The 14,852-nt window shown below is 49.4% G+C and overlaps 1 protein-coding gene across 1 annotated transcript; it reads right to left on the bottom strand.

Moving 5' to 3' along the window:
• Positions 1 to 683: 683 nt before the first annotated feature.
• On the bottom strand, positions 684 to 10,745 carry LOC108538217 (zinc-alpha-2-glycoprotein). The gene is made up of 4 exons (XM_017886181.1): positions 10,558 to 10,745; positions 6,344 to 6,604; positions 2,533 to 2,808; positions 684 to 1,242 (listed from the first exon to the last, which is right to left on the bottom strand). Exons 1-4 carry the CDS (start codon positions 10,631 to 10,633, stop codon positions 959 to 961), a joined length of 897 nt encoding a protein of 298 aa, XP_017741670.1. The 5' UTR covers positions 10,634 to 10,745; the 3' UTR covers positions 684 to 958.
• Positions 10,746 to 14,852: the final 4,107 nt, after the last annotated feature.

The following is a 14,852-nucleotide window of genomic DNA, read 5'->3' as shown; positions in this document are numbered from 1 at the left end:
CTCAGCTTGGAGGATGAATTTTGGAATAATATAGAGTGGGAGGCTGAGCATAGGGCATAAAGGAAGTTCTTGTCACACGGGAAGGAAAAGCACAGACACAGGCAAGTGAGACTTCATGAGAAGGTCAGGGTGAGAGCTCTGCTGTGTCTTTTGGGGTTGAAACCTGTGCATGACGGTTGGTGACTCAGTTGAGGAAACTCACTCCCAGGGACTCAACTCGGAGAGAGTCTGAGAACCTCAGGGCCAATTCCTGCTTCTTTGAGCTGCGCCCTGGGGAGCCGAGAGGTTTCAAATAAGCTCTGGCTATTTGGACCAAGACCAACATTGTGTGGAAAAATGCAATAGCTGACGTGGAGGGCGGGGTCTCCCAGGAAGCCAAGGAGTATGGGGAAACTGAGGCACAGAAGAGGTTTGGGTTTGTGTGAAAGCTTGAAGAGTTCTAGCACCTCACAGTCAGAGAGGCCATGGCCACACCTATGTATGTCAGCACAGGATACCTGAACAGTCCCCAAGGGAAAGGGGGTTCAGACCACACTTGGGATTGCCCAGGTCAAAGTGCCCAGAAACCATGGCCTCCAGGGGAAACCAAGAGTTTCAGATGAATCCAGTGCTTGAGGGCAGAACCAATGAGAAAATCTAGTCACATTTCTACAGCACAACACCGTTAAAAATAGCATTCTCTGTTATGTTAGTCAAGGAGGGATGATTATTTATTAACTTCTACAGATTAGATAATGGGGTGGGGGTGGGCTCAAGGTGAGATGATTTTTTGGGTCCAGGTCTGCTCAGGACAGGCATCCCAGTCTTCGGTCTCCAAATCCACCTCCTGTCTGTCTCCCCACACTGCTCCTCAGGCCTTAGGATCCATTGACGGTGATTTCTGTGGTTCAGCTCCCACGTCAGGCAGGAAAGGCAGCTACTGGGGCTGAGATCCCACATTGCCTCCAGCCCTTGCTTCCTACCTGGCCTCCCCAGGCACCACCAGGGGCTGGGCCAGGCTGCTGTGCTGCACATGGCAGGAGTAGGGGGCTGTGTCCTGGGGGGGCACGGTCACCACAACCCAGGACTGGTAAGTGCCATTTTCATTGTGAAGAACATTTCCCCGTAGCTCAGGCTCCTGCACCTTGCCGTCCCGAGTCCAGTGCACATCAATTTTCCCTGGGTAGAAGTCGTAGGCCAGGCACTTCAGTTTCTTCTTTTCCCCTGGGGCCTGGTGGCTGGTGACCACCACAGAGGGAGGATCTGTGGAGGGAGAGAGTGTGACACCGCAGGCTTGAGGTCGACTTCTCCCCGCCCAGGTCTCTTCCCACCCCCACCCCTGGCTGTCAGCGATCAGCAGAGCTCTAAGCTCTGTACCTGCCCACCCCACCCCACCCCACCCCCGGCCCCAGGACACTATCCAGAATATCAAGGAAGGCTGACGCTTTCCCTCTTGCCCAGTCCCCACCCCACCCATGTATTGACTCTGACGGCAATAAGTTGTGAATGCTCCGTGCACTTCTCCACGTTTTCCCACTTCTCAGTGGGCTTTGGAGTTCTCCTCTCACCAAGTTNTCAATTTTCCCTGGGTAGAAGTCGTAGGCCAGGGACTTGAGTTTCTTCTTTTCCCCTGGGGCCTGGTGGCTGGTGACCACCACAGAGGGAGGATCTGTGGAAGGGGAGAGTGTGACATCGCAGGCTTGAGGTCGACTTCTCCCCGCCCAGGTCTCTTCCCACCCCACCCCTGGCTGTCAGCGATCAGCAGAGCTCTAAGCTCTGTACCTGCCCACCCCACCCCACCCCATCCCCGGCCCCAGGACACTATCCAGAATATCAAGGAAGGCTGACGCTTTCCCTCTTGCCCAGTCCCCACCCCACCCATGTATTGACTCTGACGGCAATAAGTTGCGAATGCTCCGTGCACTTCTCCACGTTTTCCCACTTCTCAGTGGGCTTTGGAGTTCTCCTCTCCCCAAGTTTCAGTCCAGCTGCTTAGTTCAGCCCATGCCTCTATCCAGCAACCGCTTCCCTGCAGCACTGCACAATCCTGAGTCTCACTACGACTCCAATCCAAGTCTCAGCTTGCAGCCATCAATCCCGCTCACACTGGCTCACTCTTGTCCTTCCAGGGCTGACATTTTACACACCTCCCTTCTCTCCACCACCCAGATGGGAGGCATCATTGTAAAGAGAAACAACAGCGGGATTTGGAATCTGAAATCTGGAATTTGAGTCCCAGCTCTGCCTCTTACAGACAGTGTTAACCTCACCTCTCTGACCTCAAGCTCCTTGTCTGTCCATTGGAGATGATTTGGGGACACCCATCAAGAAAGAATAGCCTTCCTGACCCATTCTGAATGAAATTTTGAGATGTTCTTTTTGGACCACAAATTACATCATCCCAGGGAGGGAATTAATCCTAAAAGATGAAAGCTGGGGGCCTGAGGGACATCCAGGAACAAATGAGACCAGACTAAGATGTTGCCTGAGCTCCTAGCCTGAGATCATCTTTTATTCTGGGCTCAGTACTGGGGAGCAGGAAGCAGTGAGTACCTTGCCGGTCCAGGATATTTTTGCTGTATTTCAGGTATTTCCGCAGAGTCGCAGGGCACTCCTCCTCCAGGTAAGCCTTGGCCCGCTGCACGTAGACTGGTTCTGCCTCCCACTTCTGCTTGGTGATCTGGGCTGCTGGATCCAAGGCAACCCAGGCTGGGATCTCTTTGTTGAATTCAATGTAATCCTTTCCATCGTAGTAATACTTCCAGAATGATCCACTGCTTCTGTTATTCTCGATCTCACAACCGAACCTTCCATGCAAGTTGTGAGACCCTGAAAACTCCCCCCACCCCACAGAGAGACAGTCAGCCTCGTGTGAAATTTATCGAAATAACTCTTAGTCCTGCACACTGGGCATCCCAAAAGAAATAAAGGATTTTGCAATTCAAGCATGCAATCCCTTTATCAAGACAAATAGGTTATCACTCCAATATATACAGCAGACAGAGAGGGGCTAACTCAGTTTGGTTTGGCATTTCAGGTTTGTCTCAGATGAGACATGTTCCTCCTTAAGAGAGCTACAGGCTGGGTGCTGTGGCTCATGCCTGTAATCCCAGCAATTTGAGAAGCTGAATCGAGTGGATCGCTTGAGTCCAGGAGTTCGAGACCAGCTGGAGTGACACGGCAAAATCCCACCACTAAAAACATTTAAAAATTAGCGCAGCATGGTGGTGCAATGCCTGTAGCCCCAGCTACTCAGGAGGCTGAGGTGGGAGGATCACGTCAACCTGGGAAGTCAAGGCTGCAATGAGTCAAAATCACACTACTGCATTTCAACCTGGGTGACAGAGTGAGACCTTATCTCAAAAAAAAAAAAAAAAAAAAAAAAAAAAAACCACTGGGCTCAGTGGCTTACACTTGTAATCGCAGCACTTTGAGAGGCCAAGGAGGACAGATCACCTTAGGTCATGAGTTCGAGACCAGCCCGACCAACATGGTGAAACCTCCATCTCTACTAAAAATATAAAATTAGGCTGGGCGCAGTGGCTCATGCCTGTAATCCCAGCACTTCAAGAGGCTGAGGCCAGAGGATCACCTGAGGTCAGGAGTTTGAGACCAGCCTGGCCAACATGGTAAGACCTCGCCTCTACTAAAAATACAAAAATTTGCTGGGTGTGCTGGCACACACCGGTAATCCCAGCTACTCGGGAGGCTGAGGCAGGAGAATCACTTGAAACGGGGACAGAAGTTGTAGTGAGCTGAGATGGTGCCATTGTACATCAGCCTGAACGACAGAACAAGACTCTGTCTCAAAAAAAAAAAAAAGACAAAATTAACCAGGCGTAGTGACACATGCCTGTAGTGACACATGCCTGTAGCCTGTAGTCCCAGTTACTCAGGAGGCTGAGGCAGGAGAATCGCTTGAACCCAGGAGGCAAAGGTTGCAGTGAGCCGAGATCGTGTCATTGCACTTCAACCTGGGCAACAAGAGCAAAACTCCGTCTCAAAAAAAAAAAAAAAAAAAAAGAACTACAGAATATAGATAGATTTCTATCTCTTCTACAGCATCTCTTCTAAGGAGAATTATTTGTTTTAATTTATGCTGAGTTCTGAGGAAGCTGTCACAACCACACCAAAGTGTACTTCCAAATTGGATAGAAACTATTTGTGATTTCATATGAGAAAGGAAGACTCTCCTTTTCTTTCAGTTCTAGGAAGAGTTCATATCATCACCTAAGTAACCCTAATCTGATCACTCTTCTTTCTTCCTTTCTGGTGTTTGATATCTTTTTTTTTTTTTTTTTTTAGATGGAGTCTGGCCCTGTCGCCCAGGCTGGAGTGCAGTGGCCGGATCTCACCTCACTGCAAGCTCCGCCTCCCAGGTTCACGCCATTCTCCTGCCTCAGCCTCCCAAATAGCTGGGACTACAGGTGCCCGCCACCTCGCCCGGCTAGATTTTTGTATTTTTTAGTAGAGACGGTGTTTGATATCTTTATTCCAAATCTCTAAAGTCCATACCTTCTTGCCCATTAGCCACAACTCTCAGAAATGGATCTCCTTAGCGTGGGGGACACAGCCTCTTCATTCTGATTTTAAAAGCAGGTGTATACCCAGCACTGGTTGGTTGGCATAGACACTGACAGCTGTCAAGGTCAGCTCTCTGGGCTCACGACCCAGGTCTCTCCCCGCCCCCACCTGGTGTGCTGCCTGAACTGGAGCCAGTCACCTCCCTGTGCCTCTATTTCCTCACCTCTGAAATGGCAATGCCAAGAGCACCGTTTCAGGGGGCGATTCTGAACATTATATATGCTCACAGATGGGCCTGACACAAAGTAAGTGCTCAGTAAATGTCAGCTACTCTTATTTCCTTTTTTGTTTTTTGTTTTTAGACGACATTTTGCTCTTGTCACCCTGGCTGGAGTGCAATGGTAGGATTTCAGCTCACTGTAACCTCTGCCTCCCGGATTCAAGCAATTCTCCTGCTCCTGCCTCAGCCTCCTGAGTAGCTGGGACCACAGACGTGTGCCATCATGCCGGGCTATTGTTGCATTATTAGTAGAGATGGGGTATCACCATGTTGGCCAGGGTGGTCTCGAACTCCTGACCTCAGGTGATCCACCTGTCTCAGCCTCCCAAAGTGCTGGGATTACAGGTGTGAGGCACCAAGCCCTGCCTACTATTATTTTCTAAAACCTTGTATTCATCTCTTCATCCTCTTTCCTCATAATTATCCACTTTGCCATTTCTATTCCTGTCCATCAAAGCTTCTCCCAGTGTCTTTTCTGGTCACCTGTGCCCCCTTCTCTCCTATGGCTGACACACAGCCCTGGCCATTTTCCTTACCAAGACCTCCCACCCCACATCCTTCAAACGTCTGCCTATCTCTTTCTTGCCTCCTTTTGGAAACTCAGATCCCATGTAGCACCTCGGGCATTTTTGTACTTAGTAGCCCATCTTTTGACACCCACTTTATGATAATTTAACACCAGCAGTTCACCAGGCCTGAGGTTGCCTCCCTTGGGGCTGGCAGTGTGGTTTAGCAGAAAAAGTGCTGGGCCGGGGGCACAGGGACCATCTCTGCGCAGGCTCTGCCACCAGCTCCTCCAACCATAGTGCCCTTCCCGGGTCTGCGTCTTATGGTGAGGAGAAACTTTAGGGCTGCAGGGAACTCTAACAGCCCGCAGTTTTGAATCCAGCACTTCCTGAGCCCTCAGCATGGGCTACGGTCTGTGCCGGGTGCTTTTCTCTGTTCTTTCCACAAATTTCAATTGAACCAATATTGGCTGCACCCTGTCCTAGGCAATGGAGCTGCAAGGGAGATTAGGACAGACTGTGACATCCTTCATAGAATAGACACAGTTAAATATTACAAACTTGTTTGGAGGTAGGTCTCAGTGCTCTAGTGTTTGCAGATTTCGACCAGATATTTTGGGAACGTTTCACTGTCAACAGCTGGGACTGGCAGAGCCACCAGGTGAACCCAGGTCTGAGTGACTTTGAGAGTGGCTCACTCTCCAGGCAACCTCCCTCGACAGGGGTGAGTCTGATGCCTTCTCACAGGGGGGATCAGCCTCTGATGCATGAGGTGTGGAGGTGAGAGGTCAGAGGTGCCTGGATAGGAAGTGACTCTGCCATCACTTCCTGTGTGGGCTGAGGCCTGGAATGAGGATGGGGCAATCGGTGGGGAAGTGGGGAGCACCTGTGCCGTGGGGTGGGCGGGTTGCGGACATGTCTGCATTTCTGCTGTGTCTCCTGTTCCTTCTCTGGGATTGGGACTATTTCCATCCTGCTGACCCCTTGCGACTCACACTTGAGGGGCTGCCTCTTGGGTTAGACCTTCCACCCCCATGGTTTGTTGTTTACTGACCATTACTGTCGTTGTAATACTTCACGATGTCATTCAGGGTCTCCATAAAGATGTCCTCCCTGGCCTTCTGAAGTTGGCTGTCCTGCTTCCAATCCTCCATTCCTTCCACCTGTCTCCAGAGTCCCACAGGCTGAGACTTCCTGTCTTTACTGTTGTATCTAAAGAACTGGAGGTCATTGAGTGAGCCAAGGGCCTGAAACTGGGGGATGTCTTCAACAAGCTTGGACAGCCCAGTGTAGATATAGGTCAGAGAGTAACGACCTGCAAAAGAAAAGACGGTTGAGGTCCATGCAAGGGTCCCACTGTGGGGCTGCACAGGGCTAGGAGGGGAGGCCTGCCCACTGGCTTCTTCCTCCCTAGCTCTTTCTCCTATCATCAACCTTACACTACTGGAGGCTCACTCAAGTGAATATACTCTCCTTTCATGCTAAGGATGATATTTCAGAGACCATCCTGTGTCTTCACTACATTGTTTCCTCTGCTTGGCACATAAGAAGATAACATTACTCAGCCTCCTCGAAGATTGGGACCATGTGACTAAGTTTTGTCAAAAGAGAATGTGAGCAGAAGTGATGTCTTTCTTCTGGTCCAAGACCCTACCAGCTGGCTTGTCCCTTTTGTTTCTCATCCCTTGAGGTGACAACTTTGAAGGCCACAGGATAATATGAAAGAGTCTCAGTATGCAATTAGCCTGGATCCCTGAGTCACCCCATGGAGGAATGGAACCTTGCCCAATGTGCATGGAATCTGACATGCGTTAGAAATTAACATTTCTAGGCTGGGCTCCATGGCTCATGCCTGTAATCCCAGGACTTTGGGAGGCCAAGGCAGGCGGATTACTTGAGATCGGGAGTTGAAGACCAGCCTGGCCAACATGGTGAAACCCCATCTCTACTAAAAATACAAAAATTAGCTGGGCGTGGTGGTGTGGGCCTGTAATCACAGTTACGTGGGAGGCTGAGGCAGGAAAATCACTTGAACCGGAGAGGCAGAGGTTGCAGCAAGCAAAGATTATGCCGCTGCACTCCAGCCTGGATGACAGAGTGAGACTCCATCTCAAAAAAACAAATTAACATTTCTAGCTTAACCTGACAAATACATATAGTTAGAAAGGGTAGAAAGGAGAATTTACTAGAAGATTCAAGAAACGACCCAGACTGAATTAGCACAGCATAAGACTAGGATGGAGCTCAGAATTACTGGGGTTATACCTTACATTTTGGTATAAGGTGGAATCTGGGAGAGAGGGACATTTCCATAATAGTTCCATAATTATTTTATGATACAATTTATACAGGTGCTAATAATGTTGGAGGTCATATGGCAGAATCCTTGTTCAATTACTAAAATTATTCTTGCTCGTGAGTTTCTAAATGTGATTAACCTTTAAATCAGTAGACTTTACAATTGAATTCATAGACATAGAGAGTAGAAGGATGGGTTACCAAAGGCTGGGAAGAGTAGTGGCAGGGGTGGGGGGAAATTGGGAGGACGGTTAATGGGTACAAAAAAATATAGTTAGAAAATGATTTGATAGTACAACAAGGTGACTCTAGTCAATAATAATTTAACTGGGGCCAGGTGTGGTGGCTCACGCCTGTAATTCCAACACTTTGGGAGGCTGAGGGGGGTGGGTCACTTGAGGTCAGGAGTTCGAAAATGGCCTGGTCAACATGGTGAAATCCCATCTGTACTAAAAATACATAAATTAGCCGGGCGTGGTGGCAAATGCCTGTAGTCCCAGTGACTCAGAAGGCTGAGGAAGGAGAATCGCTTAAACCCAGGAGGCAGAGGTTGTAGTGAGCTAAGATTGCACCATGGCATTCCAGCCTGGGCAACACTGTCACAAAAAAGAAAAAAAAGAATGAATGAGACCTACTATTTGATAGCACAACAGGGTGACTATAGTCAATAATAATTTAATTAGGGCCAGGTGTGGTGGCTCATGCCTGTAATTCCAGCACTCTGGGAGGCTGAAGTGGGTGGATCACTTGAGGTCAAGGGGTCAACACCAGTCTGGCCAACATGGTGAAACCCCATCTCTATTAAAAATACATAAGTTAGCCATGTGGCAGTGCACATCCGAGGCAGGATAATTGCTTGAACCCAACAGGTGGAGGTTGCAGTGAGCCGAGACCACGCCACTGCACTCCAGCCTGGATGACAGAACAAGACTTCGTCTCAAAAAAATAATAATAATAATCGTAATTTAATTGTACACTTTAAAATAACCAAAAGAGAGGCCAGGTGCAGTGGCTCATGCCTGTAATCCCAGCACTTCGGGAGACCGAGGCGGGCACATCACAAGGTCAGGAAATCAAGACCAGCCTGGCCAGCATGGTGAAACCTGTCTCTACTAAAAACACAAAAAAATTAGCCGGGCGTGGTGGTGGGTGCCTGTAGTCCCAGCTACTCGGGAGCCTGAGGCAGGAGAATAGCCTGAACCTGGGAGGCAGAGTTTGCACTGAGCCAAGATCATGCCACTGCGCTCCAGCCTGGGCGACAGAGTGAGACTCTGTCTCAAAAATAAATAAATAAATAATCAAATAAATTTTTAAAATAAAATAAAACAACCAAAAGAGTGTAACTGGATTGTCTGTAACACCAAGGATAAAAGCTTGAGGGGATGGATAGCTCCTTCTCGATGATGTGATTATTTCACATTGCAAGCCTGAATCAAAACGTCTCATGTACCCCATAAATATATACGCATACTATGCACCCACAATTTTTTTTAATTTACAAAAAAATCAGTAGACCTTGAGTAAAGTGGATTATTCTCCATAGTGGTGGGCCTCATCCAATCAGTTGAAGACCTTAAGAGAAAAGGCCGGCCAGGAGCAGTGGCTCAAGTCTGTAATCCCAGCACTTTGGGAGGCCGAGATGGGGGGATCACGAGGTCAGGAGATCGAGATGATCCTGGCTAACACGGTGAAACCCCGTCTCTACTAAAACAAAATACAAAAAAATTAGCTGGGCGAGGTGGCAGGCGCCTGTAGTCCCAGCTACTTGGGAGGCTGAGGCAGGAGAATGGCGTAAACCCGGGAGGCGGAGCTTGCAGTGAGCTGAGATCCGGCCACTGCACTCCACCCTGGGCGACAGAGCGAGACTCTGTCTCAAAAAAAAAAAAAAAAAGAGAGAGAGAAAGCCTCGGAGGCCTCCTAAAGAAGAAAGAATTCTGCCTACAGTCTGCCCTCAGACTCAAGACTAAGACATCAGCTCTTGCCTGGGTCTCCGGCCTGCTGGCCTGCTCTGAAGATTTAGGACTTGTTACTCCTCCCAATAGTGTCAGTCAATTTCTCAAACAAATCTTTATTCTCACTGTCTCTCTCTCTTTTGCATACATATAATGTAAATATCTTCCTGTGTGTGCGTATGCATATGTATATAGCATATGTATGTATGTGTATGTACGTATATATGTATATGTGTACAACCCATTAGTTCTGTTTCTCTGGAGAACCTTGAATAATTCAGATTTTGGTGCAGAATGGGATTAACATTCCAAAGTGATTGTTATACAATGAACATGAAACACCTTTTCTGACAATTTGTAAATGTCACCAATTTTAAACTCACACAACTGAGAAGCCATTTGCTTCCATGTCTTTATCCTGCACATTCTCATGCCACAAACAGCCTCCTTCCCCTGTCCTAGAAGTGACTCTTGATCTCCTCAAGCTCCCACTGCCATCTCTTCCGGCCACTCGCCTTCCAGACCTACTGCAGCTGTGTCTGAGTGTGGGCTGAGGGCACGGGTTTCCTTCTAGCACCATCCCTCCAGCCGACCTGCCTTTCCACTTTCCCCTTGGGGTTGCTCTCTCTTCCAACAGCATCAGGCAGGTGCACCCAGCCACCAGAAGCAGGGAAGGAACAGGAGCAGAAGCAGCTCCAGGCGTGTGATTCCTGCTCCGTCCTGGCTGTCTGACCCCAAGCAGGTCGCTTGGTCTTTGGAGTCTTTGTTTTCACTGTAAACTAAGGATTTTAGATTCAGATTCCTGAAGGTCTTATTTCGGGTGAGGGCAGAGGCTCCCTGAATGCTCCTGGAAGTGTGTGAGCTGAGTGAGTTGACAGCCTTGGGCACCCTTTCCTGCCATATGCCAGGGAATCCCAGCTGCATCTATCCCTTCTCCCAGCCAGGTGTGAGGAAGGTGTCCTGTTCCTCACCTTCTTCCAGTCCCCTCCAGCACCCATCCCTTACTTTCCACACTCACCATCTTGGGTCTCCTGGGGGACAGCAGGATCCAGAAGGAGCAGCAGAGACAGCAGGACAGGTACCATTCTTACCATCGTGTCTGCTTGGAGGGTTCTGGGCAGGAGGCACAGGTATTATCCTGGGTCCTGGGGCCCTGCCCAGGGGAGGTGAATCTACAGGCCAATGGGAGTGCCAGGACGGGCTCCTCCCCTAATAGAGAAAAAAAAAAAAAAAAACATGATTCACAAGCTAGGCTGGGCAGAGGTTGTGATGAATGAGTCTACACACACGTTATACAAATTCAGAGCTGAGACAGTTGATCTCTAGACTGAGGCTTTGTGTGTGCCTGGGGTGGAAGGATGCAAGTGGGTGGGAGGTATGTGTGGTGGGTGGCAGGTGTCTGGGATGTGTCACCTTTCCAGTCTATTATGACACCCTCTGGAATCACTTGGGTGTTGTCAAACCAGACTTCATCCCTGCCTTCTGGAAAAACTCAACATGTCCAGGATACAGACCTGGTTAGTCCCCAGCTGGGGCAGGACCCTCACTCTCCCTCACCCGATCCTGCCAGAGCTGTCTGGAGGACATTCACATTCCCATCTCTCCCTCCTTCCTTTCGGTGCCTGTGGAACCCCAGCCTTCCATGATGGACACAGAAATAGCCACATCCTCCTTTTGCAGCCTCCCTGGCAATAGAACGAGCAGGTGTGCACGGGGTTTATGCTCAGCAAGTCGAAGCTACTACCGTGGACATCAGGTCAAGTGTCTGGGAAACAAAGAGGCAGGTGCAGTGGACAATGCCTTCTGGTGGTCTTGGCAGCGGTCGCAACTGCCAGCTCCTGGGGGCAGTGGGGCTGCAGTAGCTATGGGGGCGTCTGGGTTCCAGTCCCAGGTGGTGTCTTTGGTTTACACTGGGCCTCTAATGTCCCCTGCTGGCTGCTGTCGTGTGTTTACAAGGCTGGGTCCCACTGTGATTTTGACTGGTCTGCTTCTGCAAATCGCGAGCCTAGATTCCCAGTCTTACTAGGGAAGCAAGGGCTGGAGGCAGCATGGGGGTCTCAGCCCCAGAAGCCATCCTTTCTGCCTGACATGAGACAGATAAACCTCAGAAATCACCTTCACCAAGCTGGACACAGTGGCTCACACCTGTAAGCCCAGTACTTTGGGAGTCCAAGGCAGGAGGATTGCTTGAGGCCAAGAGTTCAAGACCAGCCTGGGCAACAAAAGGAGACCCAGTCTTTACAAAGAAAAAAAATTGTTTTAATTAGCCAGGCATGGTGGTGCACACCTGTAGTCCCAGCTACATAAGAGGCTGGGGCAGGAAGATCGCTTGAGCCCAGGAGGTCAAGGCTGTGATGTGTTGGATTGCACCACTGCACTCAGCCTGGGCAACAGATCCAGACGCTATCTCTAAACAAGAAAGAAAGAAATTACCCTCAATGGCATCATCAAGGCTGGGGGAGCAGTGCATGAAGACAGACAGTGGTGGATTTGGAGACAGAAGTCTGGATTGCCTGCCCTCAGCTGACTGACACCCCAAAATTGCCTCTCCTTGAAAACTTTCCTACTGTCTAAACTGTAGAGCCTTACAAGCAGTAACCTTCTTGCCTAGCACAACAGAGATGGTATTTTTTGTAATTTGATTTTCTCATTGGTTCTGCTCCCAAGCACTGGATTCATCTGAAACTCTTGGTTTTCCCTGGAGGCCATGGTTCCTGACACTCTGACCTGGGTAATCCCAAGCATGGCCTGGCCTCCTGTCTCTTGAAGTTGTTCAGGTGTCCCCTGCTGTATATACATGATATACATAGGTGTGGCCATGGCCCCTCTGGCTGTGAGGTGCCAGAACTCTGGGAGTGAGTTTCCTCAACTGAGTCACCAACCGCCATGCACAGGTTTCAACCCCAAAGGACACAGCAGAACTCTCACCTTGACCTTCTCATGAAGCCTCACCTGCCTATGCCCCTGCTTTTCCTTCCTGTGGGACAAGAGCTTCCTTTACATCCAAAGCTCAGCCATTCATTCTGTTTTTTCACTCCAAAATCCATCTTTCAAGCCAGGTTCCTGAAGAAAATCATTTTCAGTTTTCAGAATTCTCAGCCAACCATCTCATCTTTCTTGAAAGCCCAAATTTGGAGGCTATACCTTTTTTTTTTTTTTGAGAGGGAGTATCACTCTGTCGCCTAAGCTGGAGTGCAGTGGCACGATGTCAGCCGACTGCAACCTCTGCCTCCTGGGTTCAAGTGATTCTCCTGCCTCAACCTCCCGATTCACTGAGATTACAGGCGCCCACCACCAGTCATGGCTAATGTTTTATATTTTAGTAGAGATGAGGTTTCACCATGTTGGTCAGGCTGGTCTTGAACTCCTGACCTCAAATGATCCACCCACCTCTGCCTCCCAAAGGGCTGAGGTTACAGGCATGAGCCACCGCACCCGGCGTTACCTTTTTTTTCTTTTTTTCTTTTTTTTTTCTCTGATGCTTTGACTTCCATTTGAAAATTAAACTTGATGCTGGCCTCGCTGGCTCATGCCTGTAATCCCAGCACTTTGGGAGGCCGAGGCGGGCGGATCACAAGGTCAGGAGTTCAAGACCAGCCTGGCCAACATAGTGAAACCCCGTCTCTACTAAAATACAAAATTAGCTGGGCATGGTGGCATGTGCCTGTAATCCCAGCTACTTGGGAGGCTGAGGCGGGAGAATTGCCTGAACTGGGACCCAGGAGGCGGAGGTTGCAGTGAGCTGAGATTGCACCACCATGCTCCAGCCTGGGCTACAGAGCAAGACTCCATCTAAAAAAAAGAAAGAAAGAAAGAAAGAAAATTAAACTCAAAAAGTGACTCCTTTAGCCTATATGTAATTCACATTCCCTTCTTCTGGGGTAAAAACCTCTATCCAAATATAGAGGGCCCCAGGGAAGAAAACAGACAGTCAAGAGAAGGAAATACAGAATCAATATTTTGATATATATGATGACAGCTTGGACAAATAAAATATAAAAGATAAACATTCCATATCAATGAGGAAATCAAAATCCATGTGAGCTGGGCAAGGCTAGTGAGGATTTGAATATGAGATCTGGCCTCATCTGACCGGAGAGAGGGATGGGGGCGGACAAGGTAGAGGAAACCCAGTCCAGGCCAGGTGTGGGAGAGGAGGAGAGGGGCTCAAAGTCATGAAGCAGTTGGAGAACACGTCCTGCAAGGAGTCAGAGTTCAGAGGCAATGGGAAAGCCTAAGGCAGTTTGTCCAGAATATGTCGAAAGATTGTTCCCAACCAGGTGGGCATGGGACAGCTGAGAGGAGGCGGTCACAAAGGCCCAACAAGGGAGGCGACCTGGGAGTGAGGCTGTGCCACGGGCATCAGCTCGGCACACCAGGGATGATAAAGGGGTCCAAGGAACCACAGGTGGGTCCTTCCACGGTCATTTCCTGTTTCCCCAACAGAGGACGACCCACAGGTTCTCCTACAGCCAAGACCAACTTCAGGTGCAATTGGAGGAAGCTCCAACCCAAAGAGTCTCATTACCATAAATTTTCTCCTCCTTTAATAATGTCCCAGTCACTTTATTTTATTTTATTGAGACAAAGTCTTGCTCTGTCACCCAGACTGGAGTGCAATGGCACAATCTCGGCTCACTACAACCTCTGCCTCCCAGGTTCAAGTGATTCTCCTGCCTCAGCTTCCCGAGGGCTAGGATTACAGGCACATGCCACCACGCCCAGCTAATTCTTGTATTTTTTCAGTAGAGATGAGGTTTCATCATGTTGCCCAGGCTGGTCTTGAATGCCTGACCTCAAGTGATCCAACCGCCTCAGCCTCCCAAAGTGCTGGAATTACAGGCGTGAGTCACCGCACCCGGCCCCCAGTCACTTTAGAATAACATGTTGCTTTGTATTCGGAGGGTCTCTCTGCAAATAGGCCATCAACCGTGAGCGTACCTGGAAAGACCTGGTTTCCAAATAACTGGCTTCCTCTGTGTAAAACGAGTCTTATTGTATGCTTTAAAAATTATCTTGGCTCGCCGGGCGCGGTGGCTCAAGCCTGTAATCCCAGCACTTTGGGAGGCCGAGGCGGGCGGATCACGAGGTCAGGAGATCGAGACCATCCTGGCTAACACGGTGAAACCCCGTCTCTACTAAAAAAAATACAAAAAAAACTAGCCGGGCGAGGTGGCGGGCGCCTGTAGTCCCAGCTACTCGGGAGGCTGAGGCAGGAGAATGGCGTAAACCTGGGAGGCGGAGCTTGTAGTGAGCCGAGATCCGGCCACCGCACTCCAGCCTGGGCGACAGAGCGAGACTCCGCCTCAAAAA

The sequence above is a fragment of the Rhinopithecus bieti genome, unplaced genomic scaffold (assembly GCF_001698545.2).
Source record: "Rhinopithecus bieti isolate Rb0 unplaced genomic scaffold, ASM169854v2 scaffold_14454, whole genome shotgun sequence".
In the NCBI taxonomy this organism is placed as follows: Eukaryota; Metazoa; Chordata; class Mammalia; order Primates; family Cercopithecidae; genus Rhinopithecus; species Rhinopithecus bieti.
The sequence above is the reverse complement of the archived record's forward strand: the minus strand, read 5'-3'. Positions and strand labels throughout refer to the sequence as shown.